Source organism: Alosa pseudoharengus, unplaced genomic scaffold (genome assembly GCF_046254945.1).
Source record: "Alosa pseudoharengus isolate Yale_2024_CS ecotype anadromous, Long Island Sound unplaced genomic scaffold, YU_APseudo_1.1 YU_APseudo_1.1_scf_4, whole genome shotgun sequence".
Taxonomy (NCBI): domain Eukaryota; kingdom Metazoa; phylum Chordata; class Actinopteri; order Clupeiformes; family Clupeidae; genus Alosa; species Alosa pseudoharengus.
This window is the reverse complement of record NW_027468774.1, coordinates 45,681,616-45,706,332: the sequence shown is the minus strand read 5'-3', so window position 1 is coordinate 45,706,332 and position 24,717 is coordinate 45,681,616. Positions and strand designations below refer to the sequence as shown.

At 39.6% G+C, this 24,717-nt stretch overlaps 1 protein-coding gene across 1 annotated transcript in view; it reads left to right on the top strand.

The window, feature by feature from the left end:
* usp31 (ubiquitin specific peptidase 31) overlaps positions 1–23,561 on the top strand; it is a 300,296-nt gene extending 276,735 nt beyond the window's left edge. The window contains exons 12-16 of the mRNA XM_076266583.1: positions 985–1,104; positions 3,571–3,790; positions 16,037–16,195; positions 18,160–18,312; positions 18,543–23,561. Coding sequence (XP_076122698.1) covers positions 985–1,104; positions 3,571–3,790; positions 16,037–16,195; positions 18,160–18,312; positions 18,543–19,927 — 2,037 coding nt within the window. The 3' untranslated portion in view covers positions 19,928–23,561. The remainder of the gene's footprint in view (positions 1–984; positions 1,105–3,570; positions 3,791–16,036; positions 16,196–18,159; positions 18,313–18,542) is intronic.
* The last annotated feature ends 1,156 nt before the right edge of the window (positions 23,562–24,717 follow it).

The window sequence follows — 24,717 nt, the reverse complement described above, 5'->3', positions numbered from 1 at the left end:
CAGCTTGTAGGTTTTGTAAAGGCCAGCATGAGAGACAAGGCCTAGATGCTACAAAGTTGTTGTGAGTTTTGCAGTGAGGTTGGTAATGCTAGTTAACATTAGGCTACTGTAGCCTTCATACAGTCATATCAATCATACTTCTTCATGCATTTAATGAACATTTTGTCTAATAATTCACGGCAAGTTAATAAGCTGAATATGATGGTGGTCCAAGAGCAGACCATGCACCGGTCCATGCATCAGACCGACAGACTGAGCGGTGATGGCAGTCGTTCGAAGCACTGCACCATGTTGCTAACGTTAACGTTAACCGCTTTCGCACACACATGATATAAAATACACTATGATAAATATAAAATTCAATACACAATACCTATACAAAATACTATCATTTATGCGATTACCACTGAAAGAACTGCTATTAACGGCACATTCACTATATAAAAATCACTGTTTGGAGGAAAAGGTGCACGTGTCTGTTGTCAGATTAGAAGTTGTTCAAATGGCTTTTCACATTTGTGCCTTGGACTATATATATTCTTGGGTGAGGAGCGGTGGTTTATAGGATGAGTTCATTCGCTCGGAAATGGAAATATGTACACAGTCTTGTATCTTTGTCTTTTTTTGGATTTTCTGGGAAACTTACCTCCGGAAACTAAGCTCTCTCGGAGGAGGGCTTCTACTTACAGAGCTTTAGACTTATACTTTTGAATTATATATTTGAAAACTGGAAGATTCAAGGTCTACAAAAGTCTACACCCATGGCAAACTGGAATCGCCTGTGACACTTGAATATTTGCTCAAAAAAAGGGCTTGTCCTGAGAAAAACAAGTAAACAGATACACATGTGGGGAAACTTGACAGTCCAACCAGTAGGCTATTTAATTAGGTTACTTTGCAAGGGCGTAGGTTTGGTCTCAACATTGTTAAGGACACCCTTCCATATAGAGCTGTATAATGCGTTAATTACATTTATATTTTTAGCTGGCTCCAGATGATGCCTGGCGCTGCCCACACTGCAAACAGCTGCAGCAAGGCCGAATCAAGCTAAGTTTGTGGACTCTACCTGATGTCCTTATCCTACATCTCAAGAGATTCAGACAGGTAAGGTCTGCCAATGCAACTTCCCTTCACTGCAAATTCAGAGCAGTGAAGGGTTTCTAAGAATTTTCGTATTTTTGTTTAATTATGGATTTATTCTCCTTTTCTCCAAAGCATTTGTATGCTATAAGCTATAATTAGGCAACTTTATTATGACCTTTATTATTAAGCGGCGGTCATATAGGTTTAGTTTTTTTTTTTTTTTTTTCTTTTTCGCATGCCCAAATTTCCGTCAATGATTCTCGGGACACTGAAAGACCGGGGTACACGAAACTTGGTGGGCATGTAACCCCACATAGATAGCATGGAACCATCGTTTTTCGTTTTGATCTGTAGCCCCCCCGCTGGACTGGATCCCCCGAAATGAGGGTAGGGCAGACACAGTTTTCTGTGAATATCTCGAAAACCGTAGGGTTTAGGAGGACCATTTTTTTTTGTATGTTGATCTCAAGAGGCCATGTCAACCCATTCCATAACCACTCATTTCATGTATAGCGCCACCTAGTTAAACACAAAAAAGTAAAAATGAGGTGTTGTAATCGCAGGTATCTGTGACCTAACATAGTCAAAACTGCACGAAATTGGAAGTGTAGGATCATTATGACACCCTCTGAATGCACGCCAAGTTTCGTGGAATTCCGTTCATGGGGGGCCACACAATAAATTAATTTATGTTACTATACACCAACTGGCCTGTAGGTGGCCGGAGACAGTTTTCTGTGAATATCTCGAGAACCGTAGGGCCTAGGAGGTCCACCTTTTTTATGTATGTTGGTCTTAAGGGGGCATGTCAACCCATCCCATTACCACTTATTTCATGTATAGCGCCACCTAGTTAAAAATTAAAAAGCAAAACATTAGGTGTTTTCATCACAATACTCTGGCTGACAAGGTCAAAACTGCACGAAATGAAAAGTGTAGGATCATTATGACACCCTCCGAATGCATGGCAAGTTTTGTGTACTTTCGTTCATGGGGGGCCTTACAATAAAATAATTTATGTGTACATTTAGTGACGTACACCAACAAGGATTCCCGGGACACTGAAAGACCGGGGTACAGAAAACTTGGTGGGCATGTACCCCCACATGGATAGCATGGAACCGTCATTTTTCGTTTTGATCTGTAGCCCCCCCGCTGGACTGGACCCCCCAAAAGGAGGGTAGGGCAGACACAGTTCTCTGTGAATATCTTGAGAACTATAGGGCCTAGGATGACCATTTTTTTTCCGTATGTTTGCCTCCAGGGGTCATGTTAACCCATTTCATGTGCACACATGTGCACAAACAGATACACACACACACACACATACATTCACAGTAATCATACGTATGACACATACTCACACAGTAGACATATGTACGCTTGCATGCACAGGCACATACGCAGGCACACACACAAGCACGCACACACACACACACACACACACACTCACACACACACACACACCCACACACACCCACACACATAACATAAACATAACACAAACAATCAAGAATTTCTCAGAATTATGAACAGGCAAGATGGAGGTGGGGTTGTATAAAATGAATTTTACATGTGAAATCTATGAACTAATCATGTTTTGGTACTTGTTGTCTAGCAGATACCAGTGAGAATTGAGTGTGGATAATGCAATTTAGTGAGACAGTTAGAATCATATAGGCCTTTCAGCGTGATTTTTTTTTGTGGAAAAAATGTGCTGGACTGGGCGGCGGTCATATTTTGTACCGCTCTGCGGTACATCTAGTTTATTTTCATTCTCTTTTTTTCATTGCAACAATCATGGAGGTATTATGTAACTGGAGAGAGTGAGGAAGTCCCGCTCCCATCCATTTCAATGGGCCATGCTAGGCTAGCTACTTCAGCCAAAAAACCGCAGCCATCTTTATATCAAAATGGTGTTTCATGGAGCTTATTTCCAGTACCAGCTAACCAATTAGGTTCCACAGTACAGATGAAGACAACGAAAGTACAATGGTATATCGTTGTTGCAGATTGGATATTCTCTCAGAGGAAAAGAAGTTCAGGAACGTGCATCATCTAACATAGGCGCAACTTTATTTCATTGGTTCGCTATTGGGATAACATTTTGGGGATGGTGGTGCAGAAGTTTGCCCAGTGTATTGAAGTCCTAAAATATGATGTTTTATTTATGTGATAATACACAAAGAATCTGTAGCTTATTCCAAGTAGGCTGTCGTTTATTTGTCGTCTTCCAGAAATGCTTTACCACCAACATGGACATGTGAGGACGCTTGTGCCCAACACTAAACTGTCATCTACCAATCAGCATGTAAAAACTGGTGCCAGAACTCGGACCATGGAACGCCATATTTTAAAAAATGTTGGCGGCCAACTGCCATGCTAATTGGCTGAAGCTAACCCTACTATACCCATGGTGCCAAGGTTTAGGACTCACTACTGGTTGAGTGACTGTTGAATTGTTACATTGGATCTTTTATTCTCCAGGAGGCAGACCGCAGAGTGAAAATGCAGAATATGGTGAGGTTCCCTCTCCTTGGAATGGACATGGCACCCCATATGGTAAAGAGGAGTCAGAGCAGCTGGAGTCTTCCCTCTCATTGGTCACCATGGAGACGGCCATATGGCCACAACCCAGATGACTACTTGTATGACCTCTATGCTGTGTGCAACCACCATGGCAATATGCATGGGGGCCACTACACAGGTATGCTACACAGAACGATCAGATTGAACTAACCATTTTTAACATGGTTAATTAGTTCAACAGTAACGAAATTGGCACTACAGGAAATGTGAGCAAATGAGACTAACAATAAACATGCCAAATTTCAGTTCCTTATATATAAATTATATGTGTACAATTATGGATAAAATGGATGAAATTTTCAAATTTGTGGCAAATGTTCAGCAGAAATTTGTATAGTATGGGCCACATCCTCAAACGGTTTTGTATAACCTCGGTTTTCTGATGGAGAACATAAGACGTTAACCAATAGGAAGTCCATGTCCGATGACGTCATCGATTTGAACCAACCCTTAATCACCTCTTTAGGGGAATTTTTGCAAGCCTTCCATAAGTCAATGTTCTCAAAATATTCTTCTTCTTTCAACTAGGCGTCACAACACTATGACTAACACTAAACTCAGTCAGTCAATCAGTCAACAGACTTGATTGTTTTATAATAGTGGTCCTTTATTGTTAACAATGTGGGGTGACAATATCGAACACGAAAGAAATGAACTGGCATTCTTCACGACTGTTGCTATTGCTTTTGACTTTTGATTTTGTTATTCATGGGTTTCATCAGGTTCCTTTCCACAGGTGTATTAATCAAGCACCATGCAGCCTGCATTGATAATCAAGGTGCTTGATTCTATACACCTGTGGAAAGGGACCTGATGAAACCCATGAATTGCCTGCAGCCAAGCAGTTACAGCGCTAGACTCGGAGTGTAGCGCTCATGACCCCAGAGTGTAGCGCTGTAGCTGCCTGGCTGCTTTAGCTAATAGCTACTAACAACTCAAGCTAGGTAAATCGGTTGTTTTCCTTTTTTTCGTATCAGCAGTACTCAGTGACCTCAAGAAACGGAGATCTATGTAAAAAAGAACCAGATTTCTTCTTTTACTTACTTTTTTATTTTTTTACTATTGTGTCATTTTTCATGTTCCTTTTGTCTGAGTTTAAGTTGAAATTTCACTGTATATCTTTGCTCAGGTTCTATTAGTGACTTGCTTGAAGTACATACAAAAGAACCTCCTCTTTACCAACAGCTGCTGGATCATCCTTTGAAAAAGACAACCTTTCACCTTTTTTAAAAGTTAACTCAATGTTAAGCAATTGGAACATGTATACCGTAGCCCTTGATGCGACTGTGGCCAGGCAGTTCACCCAGAACAATCAATGAAGATTAGTACACATTTGCCTCTGATAGAGTGAGTCATTAGTGTTGTGAGCCTATCACGTATGCATTCTGACTTTATAGCCAATAATGGAGTGTTCCCCACACTTCCATGTTGGCAGTGACTAAGTCAACAATACATGGGCTGGAGTCAACAGTACAGCTGAGTTTGACTATTCATGCCGCCTAATAGGGGGGGTTACACTTGAGGCTTTGTACGCCAGACTAATGGTCTCGACCAGCCGATGGGAGAGTTGTTCAGTCTTGTGGAGGGGAAGTGCAGAGTGCTCTGACCGGGCAGAGATTATCTCCCTGCTGAAAATGGGGGTGGAAAGTATGTAGTTAAATGACTTTGCCCTTAAGGGCTAACCTTACGTGCATACCTAAATCCTTAAATTATGGCCTCAGATTCGGACAAATAAAGGCCAGTAATAATTTTGTTTCCATTTAACTCATAAAAGAGCTCTTCTTAATATTTAAGCGTGCTTGCAAAGCAGCACACTTATTGTTCTTCTTAAGTTTTCTTATTAAGTGTGCTTGCAAAGCAGCACACTTATTGTTCTTCTTATTATTAAGTGTGCTTGCTGAAAGCAGCACACTTATTGTTCTTCTTAAGTTTTATTATTCCCGTCTCCCTAATTTTTTGTCAGCTCTAGCGCCTAGGCCCTTTGAGACAGAGACACCGTTACAACTTTAAAACGTCCGGTCAGTACCGTTGTAAGTTGGTCGCGAAGATGACGTCAGGTGGGCGTGTCGTTCGTCCGCCATATTGGATTGAACAGAAAGCGAAACTAAATTTTCACAGGTCACAAATTTGGTCCGTACGCCACGAAACTTGACGTACCTTATCCTTGGACCAAGCCTCACAAAAGTTACCGGAAGGATTTTTGATTTTCGAAAGCGTTTGCCCGTCACAGCCAAACGAAATCGGCGGCGAAGCTCCGAAACAGGAAGTCGTCCATATCTCAGGAACACTGTCACATATCGATACCAAATTTTGTATATGAACTGGGGACTCCAGTGTGAGGGTGCATAAGCTAAAAAAAAAAAGAAATATTCCAAAAGTTTCCATCATTTGGCAAACCACCCACAGGTATTTGGTAACTCTCACCATTCACCTTTGCACCATTCACCTTCTATCACAATGCCTTCCAAGTATGCTCAATGTCTCTGGGCAGCCACAATGTCTCCGGGCAACCTTGCCCAATCATGAAATCCTTGCTCTGCCATGGGATAGTATGGACTTACGAACTGAAACAGCAAGGAGAACAGTAGCTATATATTGCTTACATAATAGAGTTGTTTTCACATTGACGGTATTCAAATTAAATTTTTCATTATTGTTAAATATCATGATGGGAGAGTATTATTAAAAATGTTACAAGTATGCAAATGCATATGTTTATGGGCATTTAGGTTTTACTGTGTTGTTTTGTTGTAAAGACATGCAAGGCATTCTGGGCCGTAATGAACAGTGGTCGGCAGCACTCCATAGGCTACGTATTAATATGAATAGGTGTTTCTGTAAACCTAGGGACAATAAACAGCTATCTCTGTTACAAAAACGAGCTGGTAATCGCTCATTGAAGAGGAAACTATCATAAAAACATTGTTTTCCTAAAAGCATGGAGTTGACGAAAGAACAAGCAGGAAATGTCATGTTAATGTTAAATAGCCTACATCTGAACGCTAGGTGGCAACGTTGTATTACATTTCACTAAATGCGGTAGAATTAGTGTGAGCTTCACAAGTAAGGAAGGTGCAAATATTATATAATTTATTATGGGAAATTATTGGAAATGTAATCACACATACACTTTTAACACCTTGAAAAGACTCTCATTTCGTTTATTTGATGTTGCCTAGCAACGCAGCCTTCAGAGCAAAGATTCTAGAAGAGCTTCAGAGAGACACGTTTTGAGTTTGTGGCCTAAATTATCGGTTTCCATGTGTACAGCGGGGAAAATAAGTATTGAACACGTCAACATTTTTTTCAGTAAGTATACTTCCAGTGAGGCTATTTGCATGAAATTTTCACCAGACATTAGTATTAACTTAGGTAATCCACACATGTAGAAAATCCAAACATTAATGTCCATAAGTAGAGTTATGAGTAAAAAAGTGGAATGGCACAGGGAAAAAGTATTGAACACGCTAAGAAAAAGCAGTGCACAAAGGCAAGGAATGGCCAGGAACGAGCTGGAATCTATACACAGTTAGATAGTAATTATCCCTCATATCTGTGCAAATTAATATAAGATGTATCAGTACATATTATGAGCTATAAAAAGGTTTTTCATTACCAAGGTGTCACACAATAAACATTTCATAATGGGTAAAAGCAAAGAGCTCTTCCAAGACCTTTGCAACATTACTGTTGCAAAACATATCAGTGGAACTGGTTACAGATGCATCTCAAAACTTACTGTAAGAATCATCCAGTAAGCAGTATTGGAGCCATTATCTGCAAGTGGAAGGAACATCACTGCATCATCAATCGGCCATGCACAGGATCTCCTCACAAGATTTCTGACCAGGAAGTCAGAAGAATAGTCAGAAGCGTAGCCTAAGAGCCAAGGACCACTTGGAGAAAGCTCCAGAAAGACTTGGAGGCAGCAGGTTCAATTGTTACAGAGAAAATCATAGGTAATGCACTCACCCCGCATGACTCTATTACTGAAGAAAAACATGTCGAAACTCGTTGAAAGTTTGCTACACAACATTTGGACAAGCCTATTAAATACTGAGAGAATGTATTCTGGTCAGGCGAAAGAAAATGTTAACTTTTTGGATGTCATACTACACACCATATTTGGAGGAGAAATGACACTGTGCATCACCCTAAAAATACCATACTAACAGTGAGGTTTGGAGGTGGAGGCATCAAGGTGTGGGGCTGTTTTTTATCTCATACTGGCAGACTTCACACAGTTTCACAGAGCGATTTTTCCTAGGAATCTTGCTATCCACCAGGTCGATGAGTATGAGACCTGGCTAGACCTTCCAGCAGGACAATGATCCAAAGCATTCAGCAAAGGAAACTCTCAATTGGTTTCAGAGAAAGGAAATCAAGGCCCTGACTTTAATCCAATTGAACAATTTTGGAAGTTACCTAAAGATCAGGATTTACAAGTGGGACCCCTGGAATCTTCAATATCAAAAGACTATCTGTTTAAAAGAATGGGCCAAAATCACACCTGAATACTGCAACTGATTAGTTTAGTCATACAGGAAATGCGTTGAAGCTCTCATTACAAATAATGGCTTTTTCACAAAGTATTTAAGAAATTTCAGTAGGCGTGTTCAATACTTTTTACCTGTGGCATTCCACTTTTTTACTCGTAACTCTACTTATGGACATTAATGTTTGGATTTTTTAACATGTGTGGATTATCTAAGTTAATACTAATGTCTGGAGAAAATTTCATGTGAATAGCCACACTGGAAGTATACTTACTGAAAAAAATGTTGACGTGTTCAATACTTATTTTCCCCGCTGTATGTGCTGGATGGTGTGCGTCCTTTATGAAAGTAAGGGCGGGTTGCACCAACGTGGTTTAAATTAATCCTAGTTTAGGCCTAAACTAGGTTTAGTAAATCTAGGTTTAAATAGGGGTTTAAATTAACCAGAGACTCGTTGCACATCTTAATTTTAACCCTGGATTAGTTAATCCTGTTTAAACAAAGATTAACAAAATATTAATTTATACTCATTGTCCGCCATGATGGATTCTGACAAGATGTAAACAAATCACAATGTTAAATGGCCCCAAACGGACCAAAATTATAGCCTATCTGTAAACCAATCGCTGTAAACCATGTACCCATATCACTTTCGATACTTTTTAATAGACGGTAGCCGTTACATTGTATCACTGTAACCACAGTGCCATAAATGGTAAAGGTCGCCTAACACAGTTTACAGTTATCACGGCAAGGCAGAGGATTTTTTCCCTTATGGCTCGTTTGGGGAAATAATTGAAGACAAAAAAACTGACAGCACGACCTCAGAGACGGAGGAGGCGTAGTGGTTGAAACGATCTGAATGTTGTTTGGATCAGATTGCTCCCCTTCTCAACACGACGATGAAGGCGAACTGGATACGACAGACTTCAGTAAGTTGCTACGCTAACGTTAACTTAACTTTTAACATTACTGCACCATACACACTTGGCTAATGTTGAACTTCTGCAAATGAAACACCAGTGTTGTTAACTTATATGACAATAGTATTTTGTTAACGTAGGTTAAGTTAATCAGCAAGAAAGTCGGTGGTGTGTTGATTGGCTAGCTAGGTGGTCTAAGTTGGCATTATTATGCTAGGCCATGAACAAGAAGCTAACGTTAGCCCATGTCCTTGGTCATAACAACAAAAAACTGCAAGGCTAGACCTCCTAGTGTCTCTCATATGTTTCCAGAATTTGTGTCTGTAAGAATGAGTCAAGCTATGATTTGAGCATTGTAGTGAAATTGAACATGCCAACTATGACATTCTTATCACACCACCTTAACTAGGCTAGCTGGTATTTTCTAAGAGCTATATAACCAATCCTGTAGTTGCAATGTACACATCCCACTCCTCATTAGCCATACTTTATACACTAAACTAGAAATTATATTGATTCATTGATTGATATTCTGCAAAAACAAATAAATATAAGTACCCAATGTATAACTTGTGCATATACCCTAAGTTCTGTAGCCTATGCAGTGTTGAATCTCTGCGTTCACTTTACTCACAACTGGATGAGTGGATGTAGCTGTCATTTATATGATTGTTATAGTCGGCACTGGACATTTTCTTAGCATTTGTTGTGATGATGCAAAACAAATGACAAGTAGAAGTGTTGTGAATGATGTGTTAGAACAGCAACTGATCTAATGAGAATACCATTGTGTGTTTGTGTTTTTAATAGGTGACAGTATTGTTAGACCTTCTGAGAAGCATCAAAAAGCTCTCTACCCACCACGAAATAAGCGAATTGAGAAGAAGGAGCAGTTTCTTTTGGACATTGAAAATGCTATTTAATAAGTTTGAACTTATTAAAAGCAAAAATGAGCCAACCACCCCAGGACTCCCTTGAGGCTCTCCTTAATGAAATGATGTAACCATATCACATATTTGTTTGTTTACTGTTTTTCCATTAATATATTTTAATTTCTAATAAATATTGCATTTTAGAATAGAAGTCCCATGAGCAATTTGTCATATAGGCTAGGGGTGTAACGGTACACAGAAGTCACGGTTCGGTTCATACCTCGGTTCGGACATCACGGTTCGGTACGAGTTCGGTACAATGGAGGGAAAAGCAAAACAAAAATGCAGAAAGCATTTTTTTTTGTACATGTCTCAGGCTGTACCACCTAGTGTCATACAGTCTCTTCCCTGAGCTATCTGCAACAGCCTGAAGTGTGTAAGATGTAGGCTAAACAGTACTCCATCTGTAACTTGTAAACAAAATAAGACAATCAGCTAAAAACTGAAAATAGGCCTACAGCATCTCTTATTTCTGAAAGTGCAAATTACATAGAAAAATTATTTTTTTAAATCCACTTAAGCAAGACCTTCAATATCTGTGTTTAGTTGTATATGGAAGGGTCTACAATTTGCCTCAATATTTTTTTTTATTGTGTGTTAAGTAATAATCTAGCCTACTAACTGTAAAAATATCACACTATTTTGCCTTTTTTAAAAAAACGAAATTGCTCCTTTCATTTCATAAACAGACTACAACTAGAAGTCACGTGACTGCCCTTTGACGTTAACTCACCATAGCATGGTTTGTTTATTAGCCTGGTTAGCGTTGTCACTTTATTTTACTGTCTATGCACTTAACACTACCAGCTCCTCATGTGAGAAGTTACAAGTTACCCCAACATAAAGGTAATTACCACGCGATTTACATAGCTTTCTGTCATTACGAAATCATTTAATTTAAGCCATAGTTTTTGGCCCTATTTGTATGTGTATCCAAAGGCTGCTGATGCGCAGGGGAAGTTTTTTCCCCTCGTTTCAGTGATTGGTAGCCTACATCATCTGGGTGATGGCTTCGAATATGTGTAGCATTTTTTCCACTCACATACCCAACAACGCCGACACACAGTTTCATCTTATCCAGCACTCGTTCGCCTGTACTAACGTTACTGTAACTGAAGTTCTCAAACTTGCGATATTAAAGAGACCAGCGGATCCTCTAACTTTAAAGAGACAAGCGGATCCTCTTGTGGGTCTAACCTTAGTGCTGCTAATGACTGACGGACTCGACCTACGACCTGACAAAAAAAACATAGGCGCCAATCAGAGCTTCAGAGCTAAGGCGAGGCTACAGATTAGCCGTTAGGTGTCGCTAAAGAACTCTCGCTACTTAACAGTAATTGCGCATGACATTAATTAATGCGCACACGAGTTTTATGTATTTTTATACCGTGTATTCTCCGTGTAAATTCATGCACCGAACCGTGACGCCCGTACCGTTTCGGTTCAATACGAATACATGAACCGTTACACCCCTAATATAGGCTAAGTTAATCGATGTTCTTTACAGCATTTCCATTGGAATTTGCAGCATTTTTAGGCATATCTCCCACCTCCTCATCCTCATGTCAGGTATGTGCGACCTGCATAGCCACTGTCACCCAGTATCCACCTATCTCCCCTCCCTCCAGTAGTGCACAAATGGCTGTTGTCAAAAATCCATTTTGTCAGTAGCCTACCACTCGGTACCAGGGGTTTAGTGATAAAATAAAAATAGGTGGGTAAACTATGAATTCCATGATCAAGGTGTGTGCCGTGACATGGAATTAAGAGTTTAAAAAAGACATTCAGGGCCTGTTTGATGATGGTTCAATGGTATTAAATGTCTCAGTGAGAGTTGATGAGTGTACTGTTGTGAAGGTGGATAATGCAGTGTGATTTCGGAATTGTAAAACTTGCATTTGGTCCATAAACTCTATCAGGAGGTGGATAAACTCTATCCCTGGTACCAGTGAAAACTTCTAACTTAAACCTCCTCCAGGGGTGGTTTAAATTAAACTGCTAGTCCAGCTTTATCCTGGGTTTAAAATTACTGGTGCAACAGACTTGCATTTAATCTAGGTTTAAGTGGGAAATTAATCTGGGATTAACTGGGGTTTAAATTTAAACTCAATTTAAACTAGGTTTAAGGTTGGTGCAACATAATTAGTCATTAACCCATGATTTAATCCAGTTTAAAAGTTAAACCTCGTTGGTACAACCCGCCCCAAGTGTTTTATAGAGTTACGGACATAATGAGTCATGTTGTAGTGGTCAACATAAATGTGCCCCTTCTGTTATTAGAATGCTAAGCGGAGAAGCATGCTAAGCAGAGATTTAGTATCATTAATTTCTTGTGTGGCTAGCTATAGGGAGGAGATGTATGTTGCTAATTGGGATTTATGTTGTTTAGCGTAATGCCATGGTCATTTGATATGAGATGCTTGCACTCGTAACTTCGTCACAACTTTAGGACTGCTATTTTTTTTACTAACAGTAATTCACGAAGCACTTTAGCCCTAAAAGTAGCACTTAAGTCTGTGACAGCTTAAAAGAAGTGGCGAGGACTCCTAACTCCTAACGCGATGTTTTGAAATGCGTCTACTATTGTCTACAGGAGCTTCCAATCGCGAGGGAACTTGCATTGTAGGCTTAACTAAGGGATGCAATAACACCACCAACAACCAAAGCTAGCCTACTCATTGTCAACATGTACATTAAATGTAACGTTTCATGTGAATCAAATTAAAATGTTTTCTTTGCAAACATAGGCATAGGCATATGGTGACAGATTCATTTAATAATGCTGCTGTGTGAATCACAGTAAGCGCGAATGAAGTGGCCACTTCTTAATGGGACCCACTGTATGGAAGTGGGCTAAGTAAAATAGAGATGTTTCAAATAAGATAAGGTTAATCAGAATTGTACGATATGCCCGCTTGACAACGGCAGAGATAGAACTGGCCTTTGGCCATAGCAACCATCCATTTAGAACGATTGGCCTTCATAGCAACCAAAGATCTGAGCTGTGTTGCAATGTGAGGCAAAGTATAGAAAGGTGATGAAATAGGCCTATACAGAGACAGGTCAAGAAATATAGTGCAATGTAGACAGTAGTATACAGTTGATTTACATACGGTGGTTTAGAGTAATATGAAGTATTCCTTTATTCTGAGATACATCTGAGATAGGCTATATCAATAGGCTCTCAAAACAACCCCAGGCTCACAAAACAATCCCAAACAGACATAAGGTCTTTATAGAGCAAATCCATATAGATTATTTGTCAAATAAACCAGTAAAACATAATTTGTGGGATGGAATATATAACATTCACACTCATAGCTCATATTTTTTTAAATAAATCAGTGAAAAAGTATCCTGACAAACAAGCAGCATTTTAATGCCTAGGTCATATTTCATAATTTCAATTCTTCTGTAGGTTACCTGATAGCCCAGTTTGGTAGGCGCAAGACGCGTGACATTATTTATTTTTGCAGCCAATCACTGCTGTCGTTTTATTTTATTGATTTGATCTTAGTCATAGAAGCTAAATTCAAAGGCAGGCCACAGGTAAAATCCAACGAACCGCATTCACCCCGCAAGCCAATAGTTGAATAGCCCTCTCCTAGAGCTTTTGAGATATTGCCACTGCTCCAACACTGAAAGCCACTGTTAGAATGCTTGGATCAAGCCAGGTTCAGCATAGCATATGCCACTGTCTGCTCACGTTGCTGACCGGATCAGGGCAAGCACACTTTTGCAGTTCCCGCCGGAAATGCAGTCTAGTTTGTATTGTTGGTTGGTTTAATATTGTTGCCAATGAAAAGTCATTGTTCTACACCATGAGTCTCCAACACCTCGCTCTCAAGCTACCAGTCGCTTGCCGCCCCCTTCTGAGCTTGCCAGAGGCTGAAGCAGTAACCTACATTTAAACACAATTGTTGCTGCCAGGCATCAGCCTACAAATTTTATATAAAAAAGTAAAGCATACATTATTAAAAAAATAACTACATTTAGGCTATCGGCTATACAGAATAAGCTTTCCATTACAGCACAGAACACGCACCATGAATGAATAAAAGCAGATGCCTTATCTCGCAATAAGCGGATGGAAATCCTGACACTCTTTCAACTAGGCTACATGAAACTTAATATTGAACCATCAAATACCCCACAGATTTCAGTGGTCATCAGTCCCGATATTTAGCAATATAATCAAACAGTTCAAATGTAAATTAAATCATTTGTTTTTGATAGCCTACCGGTATGCTGCTCCAAACGAAAAGTAGGCCTATGTCTCACAATAAAACGCACCACATAATAAATAAAGGCCTAGCTGCCTCTACAAGCCTACCTCAAATAAAGGTGCTGTGCTTTGCGCAGCCTAAATAAAAGACCCCAGCCATAATTTGAGGATTTACGATAGTCTGTCTCCTAAACATTTCTCACTCGTTATCTAGACATGCATGAAAACATTTGAAAACAAAACTTACTGCCATGTAATATTTGATCGCTGTTTTGCTACTAATTATCTTTCACCTAATGAATGCCCATGAATGCACACACTAGAAAGTGAAAGTAGGCCTACTCGCTCCGTGTCTGTAGCTGTCTGTTTACGCCCGCAATCGATTATAACATTCCAAACTCCAAAATGCTTGATTGCATTGCATTCTCCACATTTTTAGTTAAATTTTCATGTACCACATCAGCATTTTTGTTCAGTGAATCTTTTGTAAATTGCTTTTCAATTACAGCCTGTCTTTAGTCATTATCGCCTGGCTTGCCTCAGCTTCGGTCACGTCCTTTTAAAACTGCATCTTTTTCTCTCTCTCGTGAGCATTTAATCTGCTGCCAGCTTGTGACTCCACATCGCCCAAAATGCTTGATTGCATTGCATTCTCCACATTTTTAGCTAAACTTTCATGTACCATATCAGCATTTTTGTTCAGTGAATCTTTTGTAAATTGCTTTACAATTACAGTCGGGCCTATAGGCATATGCCTGGTTTGCTTTAGTCACGTCCTTTTAAAACCACATCTTTTTCTCTCTCTCTCGAGCATTTAATCTGCTGCCAGCTTGTGACTCCACATCGCCCAAAATGCTTGATTGCATTGTGTTCTCCACATTTTAGCTAAATTTTGGTGTGCTACATGGCATTTTCTTTCAGTGAATCTTTTGCTTTACAATTACCTTCCGGGCCTCCTCTTGACTGTCTTCACTCCTTTGTCTTCATTAACATAATTTTTTTTGGCCTCAATAGTCCAGTACATAGTCTCTGTGTTTGGTTTTGGATTTTGTGAAATACATTTCTAAATAAATGTGACTTATAGTCCGGTGCGACTTATATAGGCTATGTTTTTTTTTTGCTGTTCATGACACATTTTTTGACTGATGCGACTTATACTCCGGATCGACTTATAGTCCGGAAAATACGGTATTCCCTGCTACTTGAAAACAAAGGAGATGACTGCCGCTGCTGGCAAAGAGCGGTCTTTCGAAGCGGCTTTGTCTGCGACTTTTATAGAATTGGAGTTAACTTCTTAATTGAAAAGAACAAAGAACGGCACTGAAGTCATAGCTATACCGCTATCCTATTGCGTGCAGAGGGAATTTGAAAGACAACCGTTTATCCCACCCCTCGGATTGAGCCTTGCCAATGGTGAGTTCCCAGACCCAACATCTTGATGTGGGTCTGGCTCGTCAGGCTACTCCTGGCCTGCATCTTGGAATATTGGACAAGCATGTATACCAGTATGTATTTTAGCAGCAAGCTATTCAGTCTAATTATCTAGTTGTTTGTCACAGTTTCACTTTTCTATATTACAACAACCCAAAACATACTAAGGTTTGATCATATCTGGAATGGAAATAGCCAGTTAATATGGAATAAATTGCCCATTCACCTAGTTACTTTGGGAGGAACTGGTCAACCCAATGTGAATCACTGAAAATGCAAAACTATAAAAGGCATGAAATGTTTTTGTGTTGTCTAATGAATTCTTTCTTTTCTGTTTACAATTCCATTTACCACCAGCATACTGTAAAAACTCTATTGATGGTCAGTGGTACTGCTTTGATGACACTGAGGTACAATCAATTGCTGATGAGGACGTCTGTCAACAAACAGCCTACATTTTGTTTTACCAAAGAAGGACCATCATTCCATCGTGGTCAGCCAACAGTTCTGTTGCAGGTACGCTTTCTTCCTGAACTATCACAGTGCAACTAGTATCACTTTTTGAAGGTCATAACTTGGAACTACAACCTCAGTTCCAAAGAAGTTGGGATGCTGTGTTAAATGTGAACAAAATCAGAATGCTATGATTTACAAATTATGTTAAAGGATAATTCCGGTATTTAGCACTTTGAGTCCCTTTTCTGGTTTGTTGTGGATGAACTAGAGTGGTGGACACAGAAATGTTGACGATGGGTCCTGTCTCGACTTTTTGACTTGTTTAGAATCACCTTTGACTGCTTCAGAGTGGCTGGCTACAGGCATGTCCTTAAAACAACCCTTAAAGCAACACCAAAGAACTTTCCCTCTGTCGCACGCACACTATTTGTTTATCCAGCACCGGCTTTGCAAATAACGATGTCCACAGACAAGGTAGAATATTTTGCATGACTTATAAAAGTACGATGTATTGCGACATCAGTTGCAAGTCAAATTTGTAGTTTCTTATGTCTCATTCCATCGAACTACAGATCCGCTACCCGATCTGGCAAACTTACATAGTGCGGTTATAGCCGATAGATGGCTGCGAAGCAAATGCAGAATTGCCGTTCACCCTGTTATGAGTTGATGAACCACTGAAACGATTTTGGAATTATTATTTTAAGGTACAAAAAACTCTTTGGTGTTGCTTTAACGTTCGTTTTCAAAACTGTGCAACTCACCGAGTGGTTAGTGGTGTTCGTTGATAACTAAAAACAAATATATCGGCACAATGTATGATTTCAATCTGTGTTATTTGCTAATTTTTCAGCTCACAACCGCGTATAAACTTCCGATATTTGAGTCTAAAGCGTTAGCACACTCCCGACCACTTGATGGCAATAACCACTTTGCCGTACAAGGAAGCTGTACGGAACTCGGTGTCTAGCGCATAGACAGTAAAAAAAGGTCTCGTGGGACAGTCACATTTGAGCGAAAAGACTACAACCAAATGTATGGTACTAGCAACCAACATGATTACCCTAGCAACCAGCATAGCAACCACCACGTCCACGATGACAACCTAGCAACCAACATGATTACCCTAGCAACCAGCATAGCAACCACCATAACTACCTTAGCAACAGCCTAGCAACCGCCTCAAGTACCCTAGCAACAGCCTAGCAACCACTTTCACAGTTAAACCATAGCAACCTATGAGATTAACATAGCAACCAGCATAGCAACAGCCTAGCAACCACTTTAAATGTACCCTAGCAACAGCCTAGCAACCACTTCCACAGTTACAATCTAGCAACCAATATAGATGACATTAACCTAGTAACCAGTATAACAACCAGCACAACTAACCTAGCCACAGCCTAGCAACCACCTCAAGTACCCTAGCAACAACCTATCAACCACTTCCATGATGACAACCTAGCAACCAACATGATTAACCTAGCAACCAGCATAGCAACCACCTTAACTACCCTAGCAACAGCCTAGCAACCACCTCAAGTACCATAGCAACAGCCTAGCAACCATCTACAATACCCTAGCAACAGCCTAGCAACCTAGCTAAGTAACATGGTTAGCATTGTTAACATAGTTAGCATTGTTACTTGAACTTAGGCACAGTGCTTTTAAGAGTTTACCCTTGATATGTGCTTTGATTTAAGCTTTAAGGCTGTTGTGCAGAAAAGGCTAAGGCTATTGTGCCACTTACCACAAATCGATTTGTAAAGGCAATGTCATTTTTAAGCAAACGTTGTTAACTGTTCTTATAAAACGTTCCAACTGGTTAACATTTAGAGGAGAGGACTTGGAACACTTGAACAGGAATGGAAAAATTATGTTTTTGCTCAGAACAAACCGAAATGAAAAAAGTCTGGTGTTAGGCTTTTTTAAAATAAAAATATTGGGGCATTGCACACTTTCTCATGTATTTTAAATACATTACAACTATGTTATCAAACAATACAACATGTTGTATTCTTTAGGTTCAACAAGTTCATCATTATGTGAACATTGGGTAAACAGACTTCCAGGCAGTAAACCTCCTAGTCTGGCATCAGGGGCTTCTTCTCGACGCACGTCCTTGGCCTCACTTGCGGAATCAATGGAGTTCCCTGGAGATCGCAGTGAGGATGACGGTTAGCAGCTTGTTTGCATTTTAAAGTTCAATACATGCCTATGCATCCTTTTCACACTCACATAATTTCGCCGTAATGGAATAAAAAGTCTGCTATAGCCTACATCATATTCTGTATTTTCTTTATAACAAAAAATGAGCACATCACTGTCACCAATTATATTTTAGGTCAGTTTGTATGTTTGTCATTTCTGGTCAATGCAGTAGTTTAAACACTGTGTTTTTCTTAAGGAGGCTTTTCAACTCGACCTTTCGTGAGGAGTATTCAACGGCAGACCTTATCTTCTCGATCCTCAGTGACGAGCCCTCTCGCCTTCAATGAGAATGGTATGAAGACCTCCTGGTCTCTTTCAGCCAAACTACAAATGAGGTCTAACTCTCCATCCCGCTTCTCCCTTGACTCTCGCGCCTCCCCTCCATTGGAGAGAATTGGGGAAGCTTGTGATGACAAAGTGTCTACTTCTTGCTTTGGCAGCTACAGCCGTCAAGATCGACACGTCAACAGCAAGGCACCTCTTGCTACCGTGGAGGCCTATGGTAGTGAGGGAGGAAATGGCCAGAGAACTCTGGAAGATGCCTATTGTAGGAGTTCCAAAGGTGAACATGTTGACAACAATAGTCAAGTCACCGTTCACGATCAAGGCAAAAACATAACCCCGGTTAAAGAACACAAACGTAAAGGAAGCTCTGGGGAAAAACATAGGTGTGCTGGTAATGGAACCAAAAAGAATTCTAATAAGACTGATTTGGAGAAGGCCTCTAAAAAACTTCATAGTTCATCTTTAACAACAAAGTCCCCTTCTCAAGTGTCTTCCAGCTCTCCACTTAAGAGTGCCAAAGTCACCAACACCAACAAAGATTCTATGAAGATTGTGAAGGGGGTGCCCTCCCGGCGGCTTGAATCTTCCTGTGACCAAAAGACAGCAGCTCAGGGGACGCAATGTAAGGTGCACCCTTCCTCCACACCACAGCCCTCTGTGTCTCATACTGTAACTGCTAAGAAAAGCTCTTTTATATCTGAGAGGATATCTGTTAACAGCAAAAAGAATCTTAGTGAGAGGACTTTTAACAGAGATGCAACCCAGTTGAACTCTCCTGTAGATAAACCTAGAGGTAGTGGGATTCAGCGCAGCTTTCAGCCCCGGGGTGCTGATAGGGAACGAATGGAGCGGAAGCCAGTGAAGAGTTCCAGCAGCAGCTCTTCAGTTACTAGTCTGCGTTCTGCCAGTCTTTCATCCAGAGACCTGAACCACAGCAGCAAATCAGAGGACAAAGGACTGTCATTCCTGAAAAGTGCACTTCGCCAAAGAGAGATCCGACGATCTGCTGATTTAGGCAAAACTACCTTGCTTACAAAGAAGACCTCTGAAAGGACAGCCAGGTCCAATATCCAAACTAAGGGATGTAGTATGGATGCTGATAAAGTATCTTCAGGTCCCTCCCTAGTGACCTCTCTGGAAAGCAATCCAAGTAAAATTGCTACTAAACAGAAAGTGTCCTCCAAAATCACCACCCCAGTTAAACACTCTCTTTTGCCAGTTAGTAAGTCAATGTCTTCCGCCACAGAGACCACTGATCAGACTTATAGTGGAAAAAAGCCTCTTGAAAGGAAGTAATCCTCTAGAAAGCCTTGTTCCAGCATGCAATCCTCTGTACAGCATACACTCTAGACACCTCAATGATGTTTAAATGCCAGTTTTTTCTAATGCAGCTAATTTTTATGTGCCTGAGATATACTAATTTGTGTTGATATACATGTGTGTGTTTGTGTTATTATGTAGCAAGCACCTTTCCTACCATTGAAACGGATCATTGGCTATGAAAAGGTGTAATAGGTCGAAATCAAATTACAGCACACTCTATAAAAGCAAGTCTCTATTGTAGTTCTGCTTTCAGACCCTAATTTAATTACTCAAGGGGCCAAATCAAAGTAAAAATTGGCATGTGTATGTTCTTGGTAAACGTCCCCACAGAAAGCGTGCCTACGATGAACTTCAAAATTCCCTGTACCATGTGTGTCACATACTGTGTTTAAAGTTAAATTAGAACAAATATGTAAAAAAAATAAAGCAAAGGGAAAATGTATACAGTATATTGACAATATATTCTTACTGAGATCTCATAGTTCTCCATTTTGCTATTTGTTCCATACACAGCAAAGTAAGAATCAGTAATCCAGTTGTGCTACAGTAATAATTTAGGTATTGATTTGATACAGGTTTAATGCTTGTATTTCAGAATGAGTACATTCAATTATGCCAATTACATTGGAAAACCTTACATGGCTGCAGAACACATTTTAGAACAATAACAGGCTTACAAATATGATCATTTCTGACCATTTAGCCTACTTCACTGTTCCTTCATCACTGGTCTTCTTGACATTGCAAGGTTGAAAGTGTCAAAATAGTCAAATACACCCCTCCCTTTAGTGCTTTTTTGTTGTTGATTCACACATGCTCCAAGTTTATTACCTGTAAGCTTACAGGTACTGGTAACTTTACTCTTACAAAGATAAAGATACTTCAGTTTGTCTGCAGAGACCCTCTCCATAGTAGCATAGACGTGTAATGAGTGTTGAGTCTAGTTAATGAAGAGAGCAATTTACTTTGACATAGTGAAGTTGCCCCTAAAGGCTATGCTATGTATGTGGTATTCAGTTGTAAATGCATATTATACTCAACACTGCACCGATTGATGTCGTTTTGGTCCCAAACTAAAATTTAGGTTGTTTAGCTAGGTTGTTGTTAGACCGAAGTTTCCTTTTAGCTGACATCGGTGGGTTTTACAGGCCAATTAAGAAAATGTGTTTTGATATAGGTATATATAAAGTACACAAGAATTTCCATGAGAACCTTAAACAACCTTATGTATTCCTTTGCAACTGATAACCAGAACTCATACGGTGTTCTTGTGGTGAAAGAAGCTTGTAGTGTCCTGTCACTGGAAAGCTTCAACAGCACATCTTCAAGCTCAGAAAGTGGTTGCAAAAGAATCGATCTAAGCCTGGATTGTGAACACGAAAATGGAATTCTGTGGTAAAAAGGTCCCATTGGGTTGATCCTGTGTCAATGTACAAAAAAGGGGAGAAATGCATAAATACATATAAATGCAATGCATAAATACATACACATACATATACTGAATATTCATTTCATCATTATGGCCCAATCCTATTTTCCCCTTTTACCCTACCACTTCAACTAAAATCACAGGGTTCCTCTGTTTTACGTGAACAATGTTAGAGGTAGAGGTGTCCCAATGCATTTTGGACAGAGGAGTAGGATGAAGTGTTAGGGCTGTATGGCCCTTCAAATTAAGACCACAAGACCACACATAAAGTGATATAGGTATATCCCAGAATGCTTTGCACACACACAGAAGCCTATGAATGTTATTGTAACTTCACATTAATCATGAAAAAAAATGTCAATCTGTCGGAATGTCTTAGTCTAATGTAGATGCAAAGGAATATGCATGTGTATCATTATTACAGTACATGCATTTCAGAAAATACCTATTTACGATACAATAAAAATTTGTGTTAAAGACGTGATGAGGTTACACGTATTTTCATTTACAGAGAATGAAGTAGAAGAGTTTGGTTTTTTACACTTCATTCGATACATAGAAAGTTTTGTGAGCTTCACATCCCATCAGAATATCTGAGTTTAGATGTAGATGCAAAGGAATATGAAATTGAGTTGTTATAACAAGCATTTCAGAAAAAAAAACATCTTTGTCCATTATAACAGAACATTCAATGCTATGTGTGAGTGAATAGGCTACATTTATTTCCATATCCAATATATCAACATTGAAAAATAAACCAGCTGCAAATTCCCTGCACTTCCCTGTGTATCTCGCCAGCTTTGGTCTGGATAGTGTACGTGATGAGGCTATGCACAGGGTTCATGATGGGTTGTTATGTTTTATAGTGAAAGATTTCAATCCCCTATCTCTTTTTTAAGGGGAATGGATTGTGGAAGATCAAGGTCAATATTAGACATCCCTTGATGTCTTTCTTTTTTTTATTTAAAATATTTTTCAATCTTTGTTCTTGAAGCATGTGCCTATTTTGACTACTTCTTCAGTACAATGATGTGCTGGATAGATTTGGTAGCTCTCATTCTCTCACTCATTTTCACTCCCATTTTGACACTTGCTACACCATACATTACTCCTAGCAGTAATGGGGGTTATTCAACTTGTCCCAAAGAAATTAGTAGTCCGAATGTTAGTAATATGAGGATGAAGCAGTAAAGTAATGTGTTACTCTGGATTAGATGGTTAATAGCCCTAAAATGCAACATTTAATTTTGGTATATATATTTATTTGTACATGGGGGGATGTGCTTTTGTTATGACACATGGCACACATGTAGCCTTCCGTTCAAGTCAGTTCAGCTGAAGTGTAATAAGCTACCAAGGTTACCGATTCAATAACCAGCACTGTTTTGCTTGTGAATAATTACTTATTAATAGGTAGTCACACCTAGGACACACCTAAAAGCAGTCCCCAACTTGACAAAACCACCATTCACCATTGCACTTTTATGTCCATCCAAGGGGAAAATGACGAATGTATGTATGAGTGTTGGTGTCTTTCTACACATTAGTAATCTCAAAAGAGGTATGTTACAATGCAAAACATACTATTGTACTTATACACTACTCAATGTATTGGAATGCTATGACTCAACACTTTTTGTGTGTAATAACATTTTCTGTTTTGTTTGCAATTATACAAATATTACATGAATTTCAAGGATACTCTCTTTTGTTTTAAATTATATTAGGTGCAATGACATTTTTCGGCAATTTAAGGCATAGTATTTCAATAGTCCTGCACATAGTAGTCAAAATGATCAAATGCAAATGTCAGACTTACTGTTTTTAGCTATCAAAATGTTGCCACATTCCTTTATCCATTTGTTTATAAATCAGTATAATGTTATAATGTATAAACAATAACATGTTACTGTATAACAAATGGCAAAGTTTTAGGTCTTAAGTTATTTCCAGTGATATGAGTAAGATATTAGATGTAGTCATGGCAGCCTTTGTAATGATGTTACTACGTTAGTATGTGAAATGTTGTAGCCTCCCATTAGAGCTGTCATGTGATATAATGGTTAACATGACATGATATATTTGGACATTGCCAGTTATTGTTATTCTGACTAGTGACAAAATTTGGGCCCTACATGTTCATATGTAAGCTAATAAAGAGACTATTTTGTATTATTATTATTTTTTGCTTAGAGTATACTGTGGAAATTCCTGCTAACCTGCAACGACTGTGCTTATTCATCAGTTAGACATAGGCTGGTGTTAAATTGTGATTGCAGATTTACGGGCTCATATCACTGTATAATGAAACTAATTATTAAAAAAATACATACATATACAGCACAGAAAAGACCCAGGTAGCCTCCAAGTAGTTGGTTTACTTAGTTAGGAAATGATTTGTAACAAATAACCTGCATTTTGTATGGCTTGAGGCTATTTTTGCTTGAGCATATTAATATGCTGAACACTGTTTTTGCTTTTTCTTTATATGAGATTCATGGCAAAGACATAGTTTAGACATAGTTAGCATTTTTATTTCTGTATACTTAGTGTAACCTGCATTGTGTTTAGTGTGCCGCTTAACCCTGCACTCACCTGGGCTCGTACCAGCAAACTGCCCAGGCTGCTAGCTCTCTCACTAGCACGTCTCTGAGTTAAACCAGTTGGCTAATGTTACATTCACCCCCCTAAATCTCACTCACAATCTGGGTCACTGCACCAATGTAACCTGCATTGCATTGCCTTGCACTCGCCCAGACTCGAGGCCGCAAACTGCAGCACCTAGCATTCAAGCTAAAATCCCAGGGTGCTAGCTCTCGGGGGTCATCCCTATGTTTCCAGGGTCCTGTGTTCCCAAGGTCCTATGCTCCCAGGGTCCTATGTTTCCCAGATTAACATGGTAGATAATGGGAACATGAAAAGGGGTCCTATGTTCCCCAGTTAGAGGGTCCTATGTTCCCAGGCCTATCTTCTTTGTGTTTCTTTGACTGTGTTTTCATATCCAATTCCATTATAATAAGATCCTTCCTATCAGTCTGCATAAGGCAAATTTTAGTCCAGCAGATGGTGGAGGTAATGCACTCTGTCCAAAAAAAAACTCACTGAAGAAGAAGAATAACAGGCCAGTGAACCCTTCTTTTTCCGTGAGCTTTTTTTGGGCAGTTTGCAAGCAGAGTGCATCACCACCATCTGCCGCACTGCCGAGGTGTAATGGCAAGTGTACCCTTTAGCCTCGTTCTGGCCGCCGGGTGAATAAGGCAAATTGTTGGTAATTCCCTGCAGTAAAGTCTGCATAAATGCCAAATTATGGAAAAGGCACAGAAAGGGTGCGAGT